Source organism: Lipotes vexillifer, unplaced genomic scaffold (assembly GCF_000442215.2).
Source record: "Lipotes vexillifer unplaced genomic scaffold, Lipotes_vexillifer_v1.1 scaffold77, whole genome shotgun sequence".
Taxonomy (NCBI): Eukaryota; Metazoa; Chordata; class Mammalia; order Artiodactyla; family Lipotidae; genus Lipotes; species Lipotes vexillifer.
In genome coordinates this window covers 1,840,308-1,864,164 of record NW_006792456.1, presented here as the reverse complement: position 1 = coordinate 1,864,164, position 23,857 = coordinate 1,840,308, and the positions used below count along the sequence as shown (strand labels likewise).

Genomic DNA, 23,857 nt, shown 5'->3' with positions numbered 1-23,857 from the left:
AGCACAGGTCACTGCCCCCACCCCTCTTCCGGGGAGCCTGTGCAGCCCGCCACTGCCAGGTTCCCGGGATCCAGGGACAATTTCTCAGGGAGAACACACGGCGGGCCTCAGGCTGGGGCAACGTCACGCCGACTTCTGCCGCCGCAGGACCGCTCCGCACTCCGTGCCCCTCCCTGCCCCCGGCCTGAGAGCGCCAGAGCCCCCGAGTCAGCGGCTCCTTTAACGCCGTCCTGTCTGAGCAAAAAGCAGACGCCCTCCAGCGACCTACACGCAGAGGCAGGGCCAAGTCGAAAGCTGAGCCCCTGTGAGCTGTGAGAACAAAGAAGAAAAAGGGAAATCTCTCCCAGCAGCCTCAGAAACAGCGGATTAAAGCTACACAATCAATTTGATGTACCCTGCCTCTGTGGAATACATGAATAGACAGCGAATCATCCCAAATTGAGGAGGCGGACTTCTAGAGCAAGATCTATGATTTTTTCCCCTTTTCCTCTTTTTGTGAATGTGTATGTGTATGCTTCTGTGTGAGATCTTGTCTGTATAGGTTTGCTTCCACCATTTGTCCCAGCGTTCTATCCGACCATTTTTTTTTTTAATTTTTTTCTTAATAATTAATTTTAATTTAAAGAACTCTGTTATACTTTACCTTCTTTCTATCTTTCCTTCCTTCCTTCCCTTTTTGAGACAACGAATCGTCCCAAATTGAGGAGGTGGACTTGGAGAGCAAGTTTTATGATTTTTTCCACTTTACCTCTTTTTGTGAGGGTATATGTGTATGCTTCTATGTAAGATTTTGTCTCTATAACTTTGCTTCCACCATTTGTCCTAAGGTTCTATCCTTCCCTTTTTTTTTTCCTCTAAATAATTATTTTTTTAATTCAATAACTTTATTATACTTTATTTTATTTTACTGTATCTTCTTTCTTTCTGTATTTTTTCCTTCCTTCCCTCATTCCTTCCTTCCTTCCCTCCTCCCTCCCTCCCTCCTTTCTTTCCTTCTTGCCTTCTTCCTTTCTTTTCTTCTTTCTTTCTTTCTTCCTTCCCTCCTTCCTTCCTTCCCTCCTCTCTTTCTTTCTTTCTTTCTTTCTTTCCTATTTCCTCCTACTTCTACTAATTCTCTCTACTTTCTCTCCCTTTTATTCTGAGCCGAGTGGATGAAAGGCTCTTGCTGCTCCAGCCAGGAGTCAGGACTCTGCCTCTGAGGTGGGAGAGCCAACTTCAGAACACTCGTCAAGAAGAGACCTCCCAGCCCCACATAATATCAAACGGCGAAAATCTCCCAGAGATCTCCATCTCAACACCAGCACCCAGCTTCACTCAACGACCAGCAAGCTACAGTGCTGGACAACCTATGCCAACCATATAGCAAAACAGGAACACAACCCCACCCACTAGCAGAGAGGCTGCCTAAAATCATAATAAGTCCACAGACACCCCAAAACACACCACCAGACGTGGACCTGCCCACTAGAGAGACAAGATCTAGCCTCATACACCACAACACAGCCACTAGTCCCCTCCACCAGGAAGCCTACACAACCCACTGAACCAACCTTAGCCACTGGAGACAGACATCAAAAACAACGGGAGCTACGAACTTGCAGCCTGCAAAAAGGTGAACCCAATCACAGTAAGATAAGCAAAATGAGAAGACAGAAAAACACACAGCAGATGAAGGAGCAGGATAAAAACCCACCAGACCTAACAAATGAAGAGGAAATAGGCAGTCTACCTGAAAAAGAGTTCAGAATAATGATAGTAAAGATGATCCAAAATCTTGGAAATAGAATGGACAAAATGCAAGAAGCAGTTAACAAGGACCTAGAAGAAATAAAGATGAAACAGACAATGATGAACAACACAATAAATGAAATGAAAAATACTCTAGATGGGATCAATAGCAGAATAAATGAGGCAGAAGAACGGATAAGTGACCTGGAAGATAAAATAGTGGAAATAACTACTGCAGAGCAGAATAAAGAAAAAAGAATGAAAAGAACTGAGGACAGTCTCAGAGACCTCTGGGACAACATTAAACGCACCAACATTCGAATTATAGGGGTTCCAGAAGAAGAAGAGAAAAAGAAAGGGACTGAGAAAATATTTGAAGAGATTATAGTTGAAAACTTCCCTAATATGGGAAAGGAAATCGTTAATCAAGTCCAGGAAGCACAGAGAGTCCCATACAGGATAAATTCAAGGAGAAATACGCCAAGACACATATTAATCAAACTGTCAAAAACTAAATACAAAGAAAGCATATTAAAAGCAGCAAGGGAAAAACAACAAATAACACACAAGGGAATCCCCATAAGGTTAACAGCTGATCTCTCAGCAGAAACTCTACAAGCCAGAAGGGAGTGGCAGGACATACTGAAAGTGATGAAGGAGAAAAACCTGCAACCAAGATTACTCTACCCAGCAAGGATCTCATTCAGATTTGATGGAGAAATTAAAACCTTTACAGACAAGCAAAAGCTGAGAGAGTTCAGCACCACCAAACCAGCTTTACAACAAATGCTAAAGGAACTTCTCTAGACAAAAACACAAGAGAAGGAAAAGTCCTATAATAACGAACCCAAAACAATTTAGAAAATGGGAATAGGAACATACATATCGATAATTACCTTAAATGTAAATGGACTAAATGCTCCCACCAAAAGACACAGATTGGCTGAATGGATACAAAAACAAGACCCATATATATGCTGTCTACAAGAGACCCACTTCAGACCTAGAGACACATACAGACTGAAAGTAAGGGGATGGAAAAAGATATTCCATGCAAATGGAAACCAAAAGAAAGCTGGAGTAGCAATTCTCATATCAGAATAGACTTTAAAATAAAGACTATTAGAAGAGAAAAAGAAGAACACTACATAATGATCAAGGGAAGATATGATCCAAGAAGAAGATATAACAATTGTAAATATTTATGCACCCAACATAGGAGCACCTCAATACATAAGGCAAATGCTAACAGCCATAAAAGAGGAAATCGACAGTAACACATTCATAGTAGGGGACTTTAACACCCCACTTTCACCAATGGAAAGATCATCCAAAATGAAAATAAATAAGGAAACACAAGCTTTAAATGATACATTAAACAAGATGGACTTAATTGACACTTATAGGACACTCGATCCAAAAACAACAGGATACACATTTTTCTCAAGTGCTCATGGAACATTCTCCAGGATAGATCATATCTTGGGTCACAAATCAAGCCTTGGTAAATTTAAGAAAACTGAAATTGTATCAAGTATCTTTTCCAACCACAATGCTATGAGACTAGATATCAATTATAGGAAAAGATATGTAAAAAATACAAACACACAGAGGCTAAACAATACAATACTTAATAATGAAGTGATCACTGAAGAAATCCAAGAGGAAATAAAAAAATACCTAGAAACAAATGACAACGGAGACATGACGACCCAAAACCTATGGGATGCAGCAAAAGCAGTTCTAAGAGGGAAGTTTATAGCAATACAAGCCCACCTTAAGAAACAGAAAACATCTTGAATAAACAACCTAACCTTGCACCTAAAGCAATTAGAGAAAGAAGAACAAAAAACCCCCAAAATTAGCAGAAGGAAAGAAATCATAAAAATCAGATCAGAAATAAATGAAAAAGAAATGAAGGAAACGATAGCAAAGATCAATAAAACTAAAAGCTGGTTCTTTGAGAAGATAAACAAAATTGATAAACCATTAGCCAGACTCATCCAGAAAAAAAGGGAGAGGACTCAAATCAATAGAATTAGAAATGAAAAAGGAGAAGTAACAACTGACATGGCAGAAATACAAAAGATCATGAGAGATTACTATAAGCAACTCTATGCCAATAAAATGGACAACCTGGAAGAAATGGACAAATTCTTTGAAATGCACAACCTGCCAAGAGTGAATCAGCAAGAAATAGAAAATATGAACAGACCAATCACAAGCACTGAAATGGAAACTGTGATTAAAAATCTTCCAACAAACAAAAGCCCAGGACCAGATGGCTTCACAGGCGAATTCTATCTAACATTTAGAGAAGAGCTAACACCTATCCTTCTCAAATTCTTCCAAAATATAGCAGAGGGAGGAACACTCCCAAATTCATTCTACAAGGCCACCATCACCCTGATACCAAAACCAGACAAGGATGTCACAAAGAAAGAAAACTACAGGCCAATATCACTGATGAACATAGATGCAAAAATCCTCAACAAAATACTAGCAAACAGAATCCAACAGCACATTAAATGGATCATACACCATGATCAAGTGGGGTTTATTCCAGGAATGCAAGGATTCTTCAATATATACAAATCAATCAATGTGATATACCAAATTAACAAATTGAAGGAGAAAAACCATATGATCATCTCAATAGATGCAGAGAAAGCCTTCGACAAAATTCAACACCTATTTATGATAAAAACCCTGCAGAAAGTAGGCATAGCGGGAACTTTCCTCATATGACAAACCCACAGCCAACATTGTCCTCAATGGAGAAAAACTGAAAGCACTGCCACTAAGATCAGGAACAAGACAAGGTTGCCCACTCTCACCACTCCTATTCAACCACCACTCTTATTCAACATAGTTTTGGAAGTTTTAGCCACAGCAATCAGAGAAGAAAAGGAAATAAAAGGAATCCAAATCGGAAAAGAAGAAGTAAAGCTGTCACTGTTTGCAGATGACATGATACTATACATAGAGAATCCTAAAGATGCTACCAGAAAACTACTAGAGCTAATCAATGAATTTGGTAAAGTAGCAGGATACAAAATTAATGCACAGAAATCTCTGGCATTCCTATATACTAATGATGAAAAATCTGAAAGTGAAATCAAGAAAACACTCCCATTTACCATTGCAACAAAAAGAATAAAATATCTAGGAATAAACCTACCTAAGGAGACAAAAGACCTGTATGCAGAAAATTATAAGACACTGATGAAAGAAATTAAAGATGATACAAACAGATGGAGAGATATACCATGTTCTTGGATTGGAAGAATCAACATTGTGAAAATGACTCTACTACCCAAAGCAATCTATAGATTCAATGCAATCCCTATCAAACTACCACTGGCATTTTTCACAGAACTAGAACAAAAAATTTCACAATTTGTATGGAAACACAAAAGACCCCGAATAGCCAAAGCAATCTTGAGAACAAAAAATGGAGCTGGAGGAATCAGGCTGCCTGACTTCAGACTATACTACAAAGCTACAGTAATCAAGACAGTATGGTACTGGCACAAAAACAGAAAGATAGATCAATGGAATAGGATAGAAAGCCCAGAGATAAACCCATGCACATATGGTCACCTTATCTTTGATAAAGGTGGCAGGAATATACAGTGGAGAAAGGACAGCCTCTTCAATAAGTGGTGCTGGGAAAATTGGATAGGTACATGTAAAAGTATGAGATTAGATCACTCCCTAACACCATACACAAAAATAAGCTCAAAATGGATTAAAGACCTAAATGTAAGGCCAGAAACTATCAAACTCTTAGAGGAAAACATAGGCAGAACACTCTATGACATAAATCACAGCAAGATCCTTCTTGACCCATCTCCTAGAGTAATGGAGATAAAAACAAAAATAAACAAATGGGACCTAATGAAACTTCAAAGCTTTTGCACAGCAAAGGAAACCATAAACAAGACCAAAAGACAGCCCTCAGAATGGGAGAAAATATTTGCAAATGAATCAACTGACAAAGGATTAATCTCTAAAATTTACAGGCAGCTCATGCAGCTCAATAACAAAAAAATAAACAACCCAATCCAAAAATGGGCAGAAGACCTAAATAGACATTTCTCCAAAGAAGATATACAGACTGCCAACAAACACATGAAAGAATGCTCAACATCATTAATCATTAGAGAAATGCAAATCAAAACTACAATGAGATATCATCTCACACCAGTCAGAATGGCCATCATCAAAAAATCTAGAAACAATAAATGCTGGAGAGGGTGTGGAGAAAAGGGAACACTCTTGCACTGCTGGTGGGAATGTGAGTTGGTTCAGCCACTATGGAGAACAGTATGGAGGTTCCTTAAAAAACTACAAATAGAACTACCATATGACCCAGCAATCCCACTACTAGGTATATACCCTGAGGAAACCAGAATTCAGAAAGAGTCATGTACCAAAATGTTCATTGCAGCTCTATTTACAATAGCCCGGAGATGGAAACAACCTAAGTGCCCGTCATCGGATGAATGGATAAAGAAGATGTGGCACATATATACAATGGAATATTACTCAGCCATAAAAAGAAACGAAATTGAGCTATTTGTAATGAGGTGGATAGACCTAGAGTCTGTCATACAGAGTGAAGTAAGTCAGAAAGAGAAAGACAAATACGGTATGCTAACACATATATATGGAATTTAGGGGAAAAAATGTCATGAAGAACCTAGGGGTAAGACAGGAATAAAGACACAGACTACTAGAGAACGGACTTGAGGATATGGGGAGGGGGAAGGGTGAGCTGTGACAAAGCAAGAGAGTGGCATGGACATATATACACTACCAAACGTAAGGTAGATAGCTAGTGGGAAGCAGCCGCATAACACAGGGAGATCAGCTCGGTGCTTTGTGATCGCCTGGAGGGGTGGGATAGGGAGGGTGGGAGGGAGGGAGATGCAAGAGGGAAGAGATATGGGAACATATGTATATATATAACTGATTCATTTTGTTGTAAAGCAGAAACTAACACACCATTGTAAAGCAATTATACTGCAATAAAGATGTAAAAAAATAAAAAAACTATGGCAAACAGGATTTAAAGAGTGTTGCAAATGAATGTGGAACCCCAGAGGAGAAAAACACCAAAGTAACATTAAGCAAAATACATAAAACTTTTAACTTCAACCAGGGTTTTTCCTCTTATATCTGAAGCTGATAGACTTAGAGGTGTAAGGAAATAATCCAGGCTTTGGTGCCCCTCAGAATGATCTTTACCCCTTTTTTGTACCATATCAACAAGCAAATCAACAGTTGAAAACTGTTTAACATAGAAGACTAGGAATATTACACATGTTCACTACATACTGGCCTCATAGCCTATGAATTAACCCGTTAAAGAATAAAGTCTTAGATCTCTAAGCCTCTACTATAAAACATATATAATAATTTAATAAGTATTAGGGGGAAACATGCCTTCCTAATAAGTGATAGGATGGAAATAATAAGAAAAAAAGGACTATATTGCCTAGGATAATCTGATACAAGCAGGTCAGAAAAAAATAAAAAATATAAAATATAAAAATATAAATAAAACTTAACACTACAATCCACCTATAACCTCTGAAAAATCTCCTAGACCATCAATCAGGTATTTTTTCCACAAAGAATCTATTTTTTAAAATTCTAGCTTATTTTCTAATTTGTCTACTAGAGTAGAATTTTAAAATACAAAAGCTAGAGACTACAGCTCAAAAAGATGCTACATAAATGTGAAACATTTAATGTCTTCAAATAAATATTAAATAAATGCTATAATATCTTAACAAGGAAAATCAAAAAGCTTTTTAAATATTTGCCTTTCAATGTAGTATAGCAAAATTTCAGCTTCTTTTGCCTTGCCTGGGTCATCTTCAAGTAGTTCCTCAACAATGCCTTGTTCACCTGTAAATACTGAAAGCACCACTGGATGATATTTAAGGTTATCAATCAATAGAAAATAACAAACATATAAATGTTTAATACCAACAACTTAATGCTATAGTTTCTAACAGCACCAACCTCTTCCTAAACTGAGTGGCTTCCCCACCCCTTTCTTCCTTATTTTCAGGTATTCTCTCCTTGGCTAACCAAGTCTACTCTTTACCAATTATTTGTCAGCTGTTGAAGGAAGAAGCCTACAGGGTAACAAAGACCTAACAGAAGTAAGTACATTTTTACTTTCTTTAAACTCAGCCTAGGAAAATCCCCATTCTTTAGCTTTCTGGGGAAAAAAAAAAGTTTTCCATTATTCATGTTAATTAATAAATATAGATCATCTACCGTGTAAATCTTTATTTTTCTGAATGTGCTCCAGGAAGTCTTGAAATGATCTGCTCATATCAGATTTTACCCACAAAGTAAGTGCCTGTGAAATAATCTGCAGTCTTTGATGACTATAAAGATAAAAAACATTAACAATATACTGAACCTAAAATCAAATAGTGGAATATTAAAATAAACACAAATAAAAGCTTCAAACTGTAAAAAGTATATATTCAACTTTCATACCGAAACTGTAATTCATTGTTCAGATTTTCAGCTAAATCTCGCCGTTCTAATACCACAATCATTTCCTCATCTAAATCTGCCTTCCTCTGAGCTGGTAAATATTTTTTTGACATAAGTTGCTCAATTTCTGCATATTTATCTTCAAGATGTTTCAAGTATTTAGTGAGAGCATCTAAACTGACAGATTCTTGGAGAGTCATGCCTATGGGAAAAGGGAACAAATCAAACAAGCCAAGCCACGTGTGGGACTCTTGTGCTCAAACAGCAAGTCTTAGCAAAATAGGTCAGATGGTTGACTATGTTAAGAAACAATTAAGAAATTGTAGCATGAACCTGAAGATTATTGAACATAAACAGAATTAGCATACATTTCTAAATGGCTGGTAGTTTTAAACAAATCATCAATGAAGACTTAGTGAAGACTGATGGTCCAAACCTTAGCATTTTAAGAAAAAAAATTTTAATGACCGCATCACCACATCTTGCAAACCCCTAAATGTGAATCTTATTCAGTAACACCAAGAACTTCTGCCTAATAATTCAGGATTCCTGTTCAATGATTTTTCCCTAACCAAACCTTCCATTAATCTACTACAACTAACCCCAGGGTAATCTGTTTATTCTCTCCAACGCAAAGTTTATAAATGCCTGCCGAATCTTCAGTCCTTTCTCCCTCGGTCATTGTCCCCTCTATTCATTATTCGTAGCTGCCCCCCACATACACACACACTTCAAATGACTTTCATTCTCATTCAGGCCAATTGTTGCCTTTAAAGGCACACCTCAAAATTCTCTTCAAGAAACCCCCCTGGATTAACCCTAATCAATTTGAATCATTCCCTTACACCCTGAATCCCCTCAGCATTTAATCAATTTGTCAGCTATTTTGTACTTATTCATATGTATCTTATTTGTAGTCTGTCATAATTTTATACTTGAAAGTGAATCTAGTCCCTGCTTCAACCAATCATAGGATGATCATTCAACCTCAGTTAAAATTCTCTGGTGTGGGGTAGCTCATTATCTCAAGACATAGCTTCTTCCATTGAAACCAAATCTGACTTCCTAAAATTTCCACTTATTGATTCTGCCTCTGGATAAACACTAGTTGGAATTTTGAAAAGTTTTGAATGCATTTATCCAATCTCAAAGTCTTTCTTTACTCCAGGATGTATATTTGCAATTCCTCTATCCATTCATCATACAAATCTCTCAATATTCTGGAGGAATTCTGGGATATACTCCAATTTCTTAAAATGTGGCTTGGCTGAAAATGAGGAACCAGTGAATGCTGACATCAATGTAAATCAACAATATTCACCAGAACTTAACGTACCACAGTTTTTTCACACATTCCATGGGTTTTCAAACTTTATAAAATGCATCAGAATAACCTGGAGAACTTGTTAAAACACTGACTGCTGGGCTCCACCACCCGACCCCGACTCCCATCCCTGGAATTTCTGACAGAGTAAATCTGCAGCAGGACCAAAAAATTTGCATTTCTAACAGGTTCCCAGGTAATGCTGATGTTGATGTAGGAACCACACTTTAAGAGCCACTGTACTATACTTTATATAATCCAGCCAGACTGGAACTCTTTTAATCGTTTAGGGTTGTTTAAGTTTCCTCATTCCCTTGTATGTACCTAGAGGCCAGACTAAAGCTGTTTGTAAAGTCTGGCTAAAGTCCCGGTATACTTGGAAGATATATACATGGTCACACATATATATTAATTTGTGTAACTGGAAACAGTTGGAATTTCTCTCAAATATTTTAAACAAAATACTGTACCTGGAATAGGTTTTGAAGGATCTTTGCAGAAAATACAATATTGTTCTTTTGTGTCATACTCTGCCCTAAGTTGTTTCATTTCATCTATTTGCAATTGAATCTTTGAGGAATTATTTTCAATAAGCCTCATCCTGAAAAACAGAAAGGCTTTTTTATGTTTCTTTCAACGAATTAGTTAATCATACAATTCAGAGTAAAACAGGTTAAATTATTACTTTAATTTGGCTAATTATCATTTTGTACCGTTATGAACATAGAGGGAAGTTTACAAAAAAATGCCTAGGAAGTTAACTAACCTAACAAGTGAGGAACAATTTTCTTTCAAAGCATCAATAAAATCTTATACTGCCTATGATTCGTAACCTTATTGGAAATTTGTAAGTATTAAACATAATAATCTAGCCACAAAGTACTATGTCTGTTCTCTTTAGTTGAAAATTACCTTTGCAATTTAAAAATTATTTTTGTTAAGTAATTGTATTAGTTTCCTGTGGCTGCTATAACAAATTACCACAAACTTGGTGGCTTAAAACAGCAGAAACCCATTCTTTCACAGTTCTGGAGGCCAGTCCAGTATTAGTATCAGTGGGCCAAAATTTGTGTTTTTAGGATTGTGTTTCCTCTAGAAGCTCTAGGGGAGCATCCATTCCTTGCCTCCTCCAGCTTCCGAGGGCTGCCGGCCTTCTGTGGCTGCATCACTTCAATCTCTGCCCCCGAGGTCATGATGCTTTCTCCCCTTGTGTCTGTGTCAATGCTCCTTCTACCTCTCTGTATAAGGACACTTGTGATGGTATTTCGGACCCACCTGGATAATCCAAGATGATCTCCCTAGCTCAAGATCCTTAATGTAATCATATCTGCAAAGACCCTTTTTCCAAACAAAGTAACATTTCCAGGATTAGGACCTATTTCTTTGGGGACCATTATTCAGCCTACTCTATTAATTTTGATTCTAGAGCTAGAGGAATGATAGCATCTTGAGATAAAACTGAGTTCATCCAGAAATGGAGGTTTTAAAGACCAAGAGGTAAATAAAAACTTCTTTTAAGCATTATTTGAAATTTACTTCCTAGTTTATCACCAATATTTTGGCCCAGGGAGGAAATAATAGATTAAAATCAGTTAGCTACATAAATGTTACAGGATTTTTGGTAAATTAAAAACAAGTTTGTCAGTAGATAACCGCTACCTAAGTCTGATTACTATATAGAGTTCTTGGTAACTACAGATGGCTCAGAGTAGGAGCTTGCAGTATTTATGAAAGAGGGACTGTGGAAATAAAATATCCTTGGCTTTCATCCAAATAGTTATGCTTTAGGAAGAAAGACGTGTTAAAAGTAAACAGACTTTCGAAAAAATTGAAAGCAGGGACTCAGACAGATACTTGTACACGAATGTTCATGGTGGCACAAGTCACAATAGCCAAAGGTGGAAAAAACTCAAGTACCCATCAACTGATAAGTAGATGAAATATGGTACATACAAACAATGGAATATTATTCAGCCATAAAAAGGAATTAAGCTCCAATACAAGCTACAACATGGATGAGAAGGTATCCAGTCATTGCTCCTATCCACAGCTACTTTTATGATCTCTTTATCTTTGACAATTTCACTACAGTAAATCTACCTGAGTATTTCTTATTACTTACAATGGGATTCTTTGGTCTTCCAGAATCTGTGAATTGATATCTTTCACCAGTTCTAGAAAATTCTCAGCCATATTCTCTTCAAATATTGTCTCTGTCCCATATCTCTTCTCTTTGAGTTGTGATTAGACCTAATAATATAACTTTCTCACTCTGTCCTCCATGTTTTTTTTTTATAATAGCTTTATGGAAATATAGTTCATGTACCTTAAAATTCACCCTTGTAAAGTATACAATTCAGTGAATTTTAACATATTCAAAGAGTTGTGCAAATACTACCATTTCTAGTTCCAGAACATTTCATCACCCCCAAAATAAGCCCTGATCTGTTAGCAGTCTGCTAAGCAGAAGGCAATTTTCCATGCATTCCTCAAAGGTGGAGCAGTTTACCTCTTGTTCACTCTTCAAGGATGTAGCCCTTTATCATCCCAGCTTTATATGGGGAGGATTTCCCAGTAGACTACACCCCTTGGGCAGATAGATCCTGGGCTCTGTCTTTTGTACCCCTGTGCCACAGACTAAAAACTAAAACTTATGGTCACTAGTTTTAATAAATGCTTTCAGGGTCAAAGAAGCTTTAGTGCTTCTCTATCTTTTGTCTTCTGTTATGATTTTGCCCTAATATTTCTGTTACTACCCTGTCAGCTTCCTGTTACTTTTGGGAAAAAATTTTTTTACCATCTTACGTAGCATATTTTCCCAATAGGAAGATCTATCCCAACATCTAGCAAGCCACATTACCAGAAGTGGAGGTCAAATTTTACATTTTCCAGGTTGACTTGAAATTATCTGTAAGAATAATTTACCCATCAATTACCAAATGGAACACTGAAAATCTGAGACTACTTAGCAAGAATGAGCATTTTATCCTCTCCCAGTAGATTATTTACCTTTGTGCATCAGAGCATTAAGTGCTCTATTTCAGATGGTAATCATGAAATTGTACTATTAAACCTTCCATGCAAGAAATCACCTGGAGCAATTATCTGTATCCATCATTTTATGATACTACAATGTGCCTCCAATTATCCTAAGAGATGTTATAAAATTCTCAAACAGAATTAGTATTATTTTTCAAGTAAAAATATAGTAATTTCAATAGGAAGGGTAACATAAAAACATGGCTTTAAAATAAAATTGAAATTGAAAAAGACTAAGAACCACTGGTTATAGTTACAATGGCTAGTTAATATAACCAAGTAACAATGATCACCTTTTGGGCTACTTACTAATATACTTACTTTGCTTTAAGTTGAGTTATTCTTTTCCTATGATATACCAATGCTGTGGGCTCTCCTGCCAAAACTTTAAGTTTTCCATGAAGATGAAATGCAGTTCTCTGGCTTTTCTTTATTGTCTCAATAAAGGCATCGTATTCTTTTTTGATTGAAGTAAGAATGGATTTGTATGCAGTGACATACTCTATTACCTAAAATATGATTTTTCTAGAAGACTATGGAGCAAAACACTTGCAAATATAGATTATAGATTTTTTTTAATGAAACATGATGGGCAATTAGAAATCTAAAATTTTACAAATTTGAGCTTGCATTCATATGCCAATACCACTGACTATTAAAGACAGTTAATTGTTACTGAATATATGCTCTTTGTGAATCATTACAATCCTGTGAGCTTAAATATGAGAGAGAGAGGAAAAAAACATGTTTTTTGCTCTACTAGGAATTAACACATACATTATATGAGGTCAGATAAAACCAATACCAGATCTAATTATCTCAATTCTGGATCCCTTAAATACTATTACATATCATCCCTCATTACCTCCAAGTCTAGTCTCTGAAGGACTTCATTCAGACCTTAAAATCCTGGACTCCCTGTTTTTCTAACCCATCTGCTCCGACTAGCTGATCAATACTCTCAATTCCAAACTGCATTTCTAATCCCAAGATGTCAAGTGCAACTGGAGAAAACCCTTCATACCTTACATTCATGGTTTACAATGGTGTTTAAGTACATAATATCTCTGGAACGATAATGGAAGAGAATGGAAACCTACAGAGAAGGAAAGGAAAACAGAAACTTACAGAGAAGGAAACCTACATAATATCTCTGGATTGATAATAGAAGAAAATAGAAACCTACAGAGAAGGAAAGGGAAGTAGGGTCTAAGATGAGAAGGACCAGACTTTCCACTGTATACTCTTCTTATTGGTTCTTTTACTCTTCTTTTCTTTCTTTTTTTTTTTTTTTCCTGGTTAATCTTGTGTAGGCATTACCCATACAAAAAAACAATAATAACTAAGGAGTACTTTAAAGAAGTTAAAAAACAAAAAAAGTTAAAAATAATTTATGGTTGCCAAATTCTGCTCACAAGGAGTTTGGAAGGTGTCGAGGCATATAAAGAATAGATGTGATCGATCCACAGTTCACTCTGAAAGATACCATTAGGCTTTCTACCCTTACTATATCTCTAGTCTCTGGTATACCACACTGTTAGCTAGAAAATACCTAGAAAAAATTATCCAGGAAGACATCTGGTCTATCAAGAAATGGGGGCTTCCCTGGTGGCGCAGTGGATGAGAGTCTGCCTGCCGATGCAGGCGACACGGGTTCGTGCCCTGGTCCGGGAAGATCCCACATGCCGTGGAGCGGCTGGGCCCGTGAGCCATGGCCGCTGAGCCTGCACGTCCGGAGCCTGTGCTCCACAATGGGAGAGGCCACAACGGTGAGAGGCCCGCGTACCGTAAAAAAAAAAAAAAAAGAAGTGGTATAAGGAGGGGAGTTCCCTGGTGGTCTAGTGGTTAGGATTCGACGCTTTCACTGCCATGGTGTGGGTTCAATCCCTGGTAGAGGAACTGAGATCCCGCAAGCCATGCGGCCAAAAAAAAATGGTATAAGGAGATAATTGCTCAATGCCAAGCACCAGGAAAGGATATCTGAATGGGAGATACTGGTCATCTTTTTGACATGACCATATCCACCCAAAGGACTGCCACCCAGCAACTTTCAATAAAATAGAGGTCATTAATCTGTGGTCTTCCAAATTAAATACCCCACGGTTCCTGGCCATCCTCCATTGCACAAGCCTCTATGATGTGCTGCAACAATTCAAGACAACTCAGATATGTTAATGGATAGAAAACAGACTTGTAGTAACATCATGATCAGCTCCCATATGGATTTGCTAGAAGAAATAGATTTCAGAACACCCACAGGAATCTTTAAGAATGCACAGAAAATGCATTAAAGTAAAGGAGGGAAACTTGTATGCCAGAGGTAGAACAGTTTTGCTTGGTCCATAAAATATTTTAAAATTTAGGAAATTTCACCCCAAACCCAAAATTTCAGCTTCTCTTGAAAACTGAAAAATCTGCCAACGTGGAACCCCCATTCCTTAATGGCAGTAATCAGCTGGAGCTTTAGATTGGATTGGTTTTTCATTTTACCACAGTCCCCATGATTCCTTATTCTGTTAAAGCCAGTACACTTAACTCTTGTATATGACCTTCTGGGCCTCTAGGGATTCAAGTTTCAGACTCCGGTATTAAGGTTTCCATTAACCCTTCCCAAAACAGAGCCATCCTTACCAGGTACAGGGATCTGAGGGAGAGGAGGAATGGTATCCATTCCACCTCAGCACCTACACACGAATATACGCTATTTGTACAACACGCTACCAGGATGCAAAAAGCCAGTCACTTTCTGGAGTCCAATTACCTCCATAAATCACCCTTATCTGTTGAAGCTCACTCTTCCTAGCTTTGGTTTTCTTTGCTTACTAAGTCCTTTGCTTACTAAGTCCTTGGCTCTCTCTGCAACGTACCCTCAACTCTTGTTACACAGCCTCAGGTCCTCCTTGCTTTGATTTAGGCATGGTTCTCTAGGCCAAATCCTCTATCTTGAATTTAAACAGAATTTGGTATTTGTTCTCTGGTTCTAAGTACTCAGAGATGCAAGCTGACACTTTCATCTTTTGCCCAACCAGATCCTTCCGAGAAGGAAGATTAGAGAAGGCAGGCATTATAGTTTATTAACAATCAAATGTGTTGGAATAACATGAAAATGGAAAGGCAGATTATCTTATTGAGAAGCTAGAGTAAAAGTTTCTCTAAGTACCAAATGATTTCTATTTCAGATCCCCTCTCGGTCGCAATGTACAAATGTACAATTTATAACTGTACAATGTACAAACAGTCCAAATGGAAATCCTGGGGGGTAGGGAGAAAAGGACTAAGGATACAGAAATTATCTTTTATTTAATCCCATGTCTTTTCTCTAAGAATTAAATTTACCAAAGCTCCTCCAAAATGACGTCACTATAACTATACTAATTTAAAGCAGAGAGCTCTTCATGTAAGAAGACTTCTGACAAGTGTTAGCATTTAGACATGCAAAGATAAGTATGTTACAATTAAGATAACTTTCCTTTGCTGATTTCACACAAGTAGAGTCTCAGCATGATTCCTGATATTTATAAAACCTATTCAATACACTACCTTCAGTACCTTTAAATATTCACCTAATACATTCCTTAATGACTAAAACACCAAAACAATTTCATCGATCATAACAACTTATAAAATGAAGCTAATCTGCCAGTGTACCAGTTCCAAAAGACAGATTTTCCAGATGACTTAAAAGGAAGAAAAGATTCTTTTTTTCCATTTTATACTTTTATGGATATGCATCAATTTTCTTAATTCCACTTGTAGGTATATATCACTACTTTGTGTTCACTTTTCCTTAGAGTGAGGCACTATATTTTTATTTAGAGGAGAAATAAGACTCAGTGTGTAATGTTTAAAATTTAAACAAAACACTGAGTTCCTATTTTGCCTATGGCTGTTTTACTCAAGTTTACAGAAGTCTTCACATAAGTAATTATTTCTTCTAGGTAAGGAGGAGAGAGTGCTGACTTCACTGATTTTACTGTCAGGGCATCTTACGTGGGTAAAAAAAAAAAAGTGAGATAAAAAAATGAGGATCGGTGGCCATATTGCAATTGTTTTTAAGGAAAAGCAGGTATTTCTAAAACCCTGAAAAGCAAAATCAAATGTTACATAAAGCCGCAGCATTTTCTGACCTCCGTATTTCCAACATTCAGTGCAGTTAAACCCCTTGTTTACCATGCCTATCTAGACCTCTAATCTACAAGGAGTCTCAATTTAATATTCTAAACCAAGATTTTAATTATACCACAAACCAACCCAAAACAACAAAGAACTACCAGGTTCGTGCTTACAGCCCAATTCCTAACAAATCAGATAATGATTTGAGATGGAAGGTCAAAATGATATTAGAGGGCACAGCTAGGTTGTTGTTCAAAAACTGATAGCCTGCACTTAAGCTACAATAACTGAAACTCTCATTAACTGTCTAATAATATAAATCCAGCATTGCATTTTCACCATTCATCCCTTTCTGACAAATTGGATGAACTTCTCAAAACTGACAAATGGAATGCAGTCAAACAAGCAGTGGTGTTACTAAGGCAGGAATATTAGTTGTCAAGATAGACCATTTCTACTACATAAAAACTCTGTTGTCTTAAAGCAGTATGATACCTTATCAAAAACGTTTCGGTATATGATGTAATATTCATCAGCAGGTCCTTCCTCATTACAGCCCACTCTTTCAGTTTCTGTAATTATGTATCTTTGCATTCTTTCCAAAAATTCCTTGTCACTTCTACTAATGATAGGAGGGAGAACTGCATGTTTATTTATTTCTTGGACGGACATATGTCACAGTCTGCACACCTGTTCACCAGAGAAAAGTCTTGACTTGCTTTTGCAACAAAGCCAAAACTTTGATAAGCCTGAAAGAAAAAGACCATCAATTAATCTAAAGCTTAAAATAAATTAAGTCAAATATTGATCTAAATAAAACATCTATTTGTTTCAGAAAAAAAAAGTCTCATGGATCTCTGAAATAAATATTTCAACCTATGAATTAAAAGGTCTGATCATTCTACTACCATGTGCTATAGTATACCTCTGGGATAGAATACCAGTCAATAAAGAACTCATTTCTTACTAAACAAGTATATGTATCATATGATTGAATAGTTTCTTTAACTCAACACTTTCTAACAGAAGGTTTATTAGCATTTTCTTTATTCGTTTCATGTGGGAAAACTAGTTTGGAGGCCTCCTGATGAAGCAAACAAGGTCAAATATTTCTCTACGCATGTACCTACCTGGCCCAGTCACAGTTATCCAACGCACGACAGCTATAAATAATTCATGAATTTATTTTTATGATGAATTTTATTATAATTCTTATCTTTACTATGAACGTACTAACTGAAAAGCAAGAAGTCAGGACTTCTGCTAAAATCTGTACATCAGTGATGTCAAAGATAACAAACTGTACCTTTCTGAGTGAGGTTTTCAAGCAACTATATTTCACTGCTCTTTCAGTAAAGAATCATTATCCAACTACAGTTGGATACAAAAGTTGGCTCCTGAGATCTATTCACATCAACATTAAACAGAACGCATGATTTGCTTAAAAATGTGTGGCAAGGTAAAACATTTTAACTCCCCTCATTCCCATCACAGAAGTTTATACTCATGGTATAAAATCTGGAAAATATAAACTAAATTTGGAAAATTAATGAAAAACCAAAAATCATCCAGAATCCCTCCACCAAAAAATGACTACTTGATATGGTGTATTTCCTTCCAATGCTTATAATTATAAAAATTAGGATCACATTCTATACTCAGTTTTGTATCCTATTTTTTTCACTTAATATGAAAAGCAGTTTTCCATGTTGTTAAATATTATAGTTTTCAAAAACATGACTTCTAATGATTGCATAGTACTTCACGGTATGATACACAATAACTTACTTAACCATCCCCCACCTGTTGGATATTTTCACTATTATAAATAATGCTGTGATGAATAAATGCCTAAATCAATTTTACCGTGTTTTGGCAATATAATTGATACCTAGTTATCTAAAATAACATATATGGCCAATAAATACTGCCCATAGGCCATATATTGGAGGAAGGCGACACCAAAATAATTTCAAAGTTTAAAAGATCTAATTTATCTTTATATTGATGAACTGGATAATGAGAAATCAATTTATAAGTGAACATAAAGTAGTTCCAACAAAGCAATAATCCATAAATGGATCAACAGTTTTCCCAAATAAGAAATCAATTTCTTTATTCATTCATTCAACCAATATTTACTGAGTGTCTATTAAGTGCCAGGCAGTTTTATAGCTAGAGATTCAGCATTCCCCATTATCCTTCCCCACCCATATGCACTCCAGTGCATAATACAGTTATAAATAAGATAAAGTCCCTGGCTCCTTGATAGCTTACAATCTATTAAGGGAGACAGACTATAAATAATGTAATTTCCGGGAATTCCCTGGTGGTCCAGTGGTTAGGGCTCAGCGCTTTCATTGCCGTGGACCCAGTTCAATCCCAGGTCGGGGAACTAAGATTTTGCAAGCCAAACAGCGCAGATGGGGGACGGGGGGGTGGGGGGAAATAATTTCAGATAGTAAAAGATAAAAGTCAAAGGAGGAAGGAATGGGTGTGATCACTGGGGAATGGGTGGTCACATCTGAACACCAGTGGCTTCCTATTACCCTTAGGATAAAATCCAAGTTCCTTTCCTTAGTCTATGAATGCCCTATAGGAACCAGGGACTTTTTCTCTGACCAAATCTAGTCTTTTCATGCCCCTGTCCTCCTCATAACCCCCATCCACTCCTATAAACTTGCTCTCTTACCTGAGGGTCTTGCATAATTCTCTCCCCATCCCTGCATTCCCTTCCTGCAACCTCACCTCTCCTCCATAAGATACACACAGTACTTCCACTCTCATTTACTTGGCTTTGATTTATTTTTCAGATCTCAGCCTATACAGCTCCAGGAAAGCTGCCCTGGATTCCCTTAAATTTGATCAAGTGCCACTGCTATGTTCTCCCACGTACTGTGCACTTCCTCTATCATGATATTATCACTCAGAATTCTGGTTATATTCTCTATCTCTCTCAGTAGGCTCTAAATATGATAAGATCAGGAACCAAAATGTTCTCATTCTCCATCTTCCTTCCCCACCCATATGCATTCCAGTGCATAATACAGTTTCTAGCAGAGCACCTGCACCACCCACCCCACCCCCACAAAAAAAAGAAAGTTGATTATTAATCAGTAATCACTGAGCAATAATCTGGTCTGCTCAGAAGACATGACTTGTGCCCTCAAATCAGAACACAGCTAAAGTGGTTGTTCCTCAGCATCTACAAAATGCCACTGAGTTACACAGAACAACTCAGGTTACCTTGCACTCACTCATTCAAATTAGACACTTAGGGATACAGAGGAAACAAGTCACAAGGGTTCCTAGACAAGTTTTTTTTTTAAATTTTTAAAAATTTTACTTATGTATTTATTTATTTATTTTTGGCTGTGTTGGCTCTTCGTTTCTGTGCGAGGGCTTTCTCTAGTTGCGTTAAGTGGGGGCCACTCCTCATCGCGGTGCGTCGGCCTCTCACTATCGCGGCCTCTCCCGTTGTGGAGCACAGGCTCCAGACGCGGAGGCTCAGTAATTGTGGCTCACGGGGCTAGTTGCCCCGCGGCATGTGGGATCCTCCCAGACCAGGGCTCGAACCCATGTCCTCTGCATTGGCAGGCGGACTCCCAACCACTGCGCCACCAGGGAAGCCCCCTAGACAAGTACTGATTCTAGTTAAATGAACCTCTGCCACAGAGCAGAAAAGGCAGTGTCACCAGTGGGTACAACGGGCTACAAAAGCCCAGAAGGGCACCTCACTAGTCTGTGAGAGAGGGCAGGGAAATATTAGGGAAGACATCTCATGAAACAACATCCAGGACAACGCTTAATCTGTGCTGCATTTATTTATTCAATGAATATTGGAGGGAGGCACCTACTGTGTGTCTGTTGCTATTCTAGGCACTACAGATACGGTACTAAACAAAACAAAGTCCCTAACTTCCCAGAGGTTACATTCAAGTAATGAGACAGAAGACACAAGTAAAAAAACAGTATAACAGATGCGGGTAAGTTGTATGGGGAAAAATAAAACAAGAAAAGGGGTACAGAGAGTAAGAAAGGTGGGAGGGTGCCATTTTACATAAGGCATTAAATCAGGAAAGCGAATAGCCCTCACTGACAAGGTGACATTTCAGAAACCTGAAAAAAGCAGGTAATGTAGATTCCTGGGAGGAGAGTGGTTGAGGCAGAGAGAGACGCGAGTCCAAAGGCCTCAAGGCAGGATAGCATATCGGCCAGCAAGACGGCCAGGAAGACTAGAAGAGAATGAGAAAAGGAGAGAAGAAAGATGAGGTCAGAGAGGTAGCTGCCACATCACGTAGAATATAGGGCCTTGAAGGTAGGAGCACTACCAGCCCATGGGGCACCTTTGTGCAGGTTAGAAAAAGATGCTCCTTTCTCTGGGCAGACTTGGCGAGAGGAGCAATGAGCTGAATTGTGGCCTCCAGTCATTCCAGTGTGGGAGTGACAGCTTTGCTTACAGGAGCTTAGGCTTAACTCAGAGAGAGATGAAAGCCATTGGAGAGCTGTGGGCAGAAGAATGACAGCTGACTTCCATTTTCAAAGAATTGCTCTTGCCGCTCTGTGAAGACAAGAGTCAAAGCCAGAAGAGCTACTGGGAGGCTACTACAATACTCCAGACAAAAGATAACGGTGGCTTGAATCAGAGTGGTAGCGGAGATGGTGAGAAGTGCTCTGCATATACATTAAAAGTAAAACCAAGATTTGCTGAGGGATTCGATGTGGGTATGAGAGAACAGTCAAGGATGGTCATAAAGTTTTTGGCCTCAGCGATTGAAAAGATGAAATTGCCATTTATGAGATGGGAATATCAATTTAATAAGATCAGGAGTTTGGGCCTCCCTATTAGACATGTTGAAGTTCAGGTGAGTCTGAGTGAGAAATAACTTTATAAGTTATATGCATATGACATTTAAAAGTTATGAGACAGAATGGAAAATGATCTGGGAAATGTCAACAAAGCAGAGGTCCAAGGACTGGGCATTGGGGGCACTCCAAAGTTTAGAGGTCTGGTAGATACGGAGGAAGCAACAAAACAGCCTGCAAAAGAGCATCCAGGGAGATGGAAAAGAGAGATGGAAGTCAGGTGAAGAAAGTGTTTCAAAGAGGAAAGAAATGATCAACTGTGTCAAATGCCGCTGATAGGTCAAATAAGATTAAATGGCCATTGAATTTCGGAACACGGAGGTGATTAGTAAGTACAAGAGCTATTCCACTGGAATGGTGGAGACAGAAGCCTGATAGGAGTGAGTTCAGTCAATGGAAGGGAAAGAATTAGAGACAATGAGTATAGACAACTCTTTCGAGGAGTTTTTTTGGTAAAGGTGGAGATTAGCCGGCAGAATATGGTAGGAGAGCGTTCCACAGAGAAGAAACGTTTTCTTCAGAAGTGCCAAAGCATGAAAGAGCTTGTCAGGAACTTCAATTAGCTCAGTGATAAGTGAGTAATGGGTTTGGCAGACTAGGCTGTAAGGAAGGCGGAGGCTATCACACTAAGGAATTTGGATTTTATCTTGAAGGTGAAGTAGCATTAATGACATAATCATTTTTACTTTTTATATGTTGGAGGCAAAAGTGAAGGTGGGTTAGAAAAAGACTGGGGACAGAGAAAATTAAGGAAGCTGAATTTGGGGATGGAGATGCAGAGAGAAGGGCACAGAGACATAAACAGAGAAGACATTAGGAAGGTGCACGCTCAGGATTCTGTGGTTGCGCAGCGGCGAAAGGTCAAGGGAAGGGAGTTAACTCGCCCGCCTTGCCAGGACAGCCCCCCACCCATACTCCAAAAACTTCCTCTTAGGACTTTCACCACAACTCCCAACTCCAAACTTGGAAATTCTACAATAAATAAACCTTTCCGCGGGTTTCCTTCCCATGTGGCCTCATTTGAAAATTTGAAAACTCCTGAGATTTTCAACATATTAAACCGTTTCACACTGCGTAGTGACATATAAGACAGAACCTTCCTTAAACTACGAAAACATCCGGGGTTGAAGGCGGGGAGGGGCTACAGGGAGAGACAAGGACGGACAAGAGGTTTTGAGGATACCACCTATCTTTCAGCTTGCCTGGAGTTAGCCACAGGTGTGCCCTTCCCTTGAAGGCCCAGGGGAGCGTCTGGTGGTAGATCGCTGATCATCCGCCCCTCACCGCCTCAGTAAGTGGGTGATGACACTTTCGGTCCCCCACTCTTCCCCAACCTCTTAACCTTCCCTCCTAGTTGCTTCCGACCCGTTTCCACCTTCCCCGAAACCATTACTGCGCTTCACTCTTGTTCCCTCCTCACCTTAACCCTTCCTCCAAATCCCGATGCCAGGGCTAGGCGATAGTAACTAGGGAGCCCAGGGCTGTGGAACTGCATCTTGGGACGAGTAGTCCTAGAGAAAAGAAAGCAGCGGAAAACTACAATTCCCAGAAGACACTTCCATTTCCTCCGTTTTCCTCATGAGGCCCCCTCAACCCCACCCCCTTTTAAAGACCCTCTTAGCCACGTCAACTACGGTGAAAAATTCTTTTAAAGACATTTTTAAGTTGCCTAAATCTGCTATTTCAAGAGCGTTCTGAAAGCTAAAGTGAGAAATAAGCCAGGCTACCGGGAGGAGAAATGAGGTCACGACCTGGTCTGGCATGTGGCTGGACAGCCGCTGAGACAGCGCTCAGGCACTTGACGTGGCCGCCTAGGAGGCGGGGGCCTCCGCGGGGGCCCCGGGAAAGCCCGTGGGCCGGCGCGACGCCCTTCTTTTTGGATCCGCCATCTGCGGTGAGTACGTGCTGTCGGCTGTTCTCCGGCCCGCGGCCTGCCATCGCGCCTCCTCTGTTCCCAACCTCACCGTTTCCTCCTTTTCCTCACCCTCAGGTGGCACCGCCGCCAATATGCAGATTTTCGTGAAGACCCTGACGGGGAAGACCATCACTCTCGAGGTACGGGCCAGGCGATGGGAGAAGCCGCGGCGTGAAGGAGGGGGGATCTGAGGCGGGTTTCGGCACGCGCGCTGTTTTCCCCCTTAGAATATCGAGCCTGGGTTCTGAAACTTGGCCGTAAGGGGAGGGTTGTTTTACTGAGCTGGGGATTAGGGCAGGTTTCCGATGCCTAAAGTCCGAGTCTGTCGCCTCTGGTGTTCCCGCCAG

General features: G+C 38.9%; 2 protein-coding genes across 3 annotated transcripts in view; one reads left to right on the top strand and one right to left on the bottom strand.

Annotated features, from left to right (window-relative positions):
• CLHC1 (clathrin heavy chain linker domain containing 1) overlaps window positions 1-23,338 on the bottom strand; it is a 45,404-nt gene extending 22,066 nt beyond the window's left edge. The window contains exons 1-6 of one of the 2 annotated variants that reach the window (XM_007465671.1): window positions 23,275-23,338; window positions 12,938-13,125; window positions 10,048-10,178; window positions 8,254-8,455; window positions 8,026-8,138; window positions 7,563-7,647 (exon numbers count right to left, since the gene is read on the bottom strand). In XM_007465671.1, the coding sequence (XP_007465733.1) occupies window positions 7,563-7,647; window positions 8,026-8,138; window positions 8,254-8,455; window positions 10,048-10,177 (530 nt within the window). In that variant the 5' untranslated portion in view covers window position 10,178; window positions 12,938-13,125; window positions 23,275-23,338. Of the gene's footprint in view, window positions 1-7,562; window positions 7,648-8,025; window positions 8,139-8,253; window positions 8,456-10,047; window positions 10,179-12,937; window positions 13,126-17,224; window positions 17,479-23,274 lie in introns of those variants that run through there. The other variant, XM_007465670.1, reaches the window with a different exon arrangement.
• A 137-nt stretch (window positions 23,339-23,475) lies between these two features.
• Window positions 23,476-23,857, top strand: part of RPS27A (ribosomal protein S27a) — a 2,716-nt gene continuing 2,334 nt past the window's right edge. Inside the window, exons 1-2 of the mRNA XM_007465669.1 lie at window positions 23,476-23,489; window positions 23,586-23,650. Of these exons, the coding sequence (XP_007465731.1) occupies window positions 23,603-23,650 (48 nt within the window). The 5' untranslated portion in view covers window positions 23,476-23,489; window positions 23,586-23,602. The remainder of the gene's footprint in view (window positions 23,490-23,585; window positions 23,651-23,857) is intronic.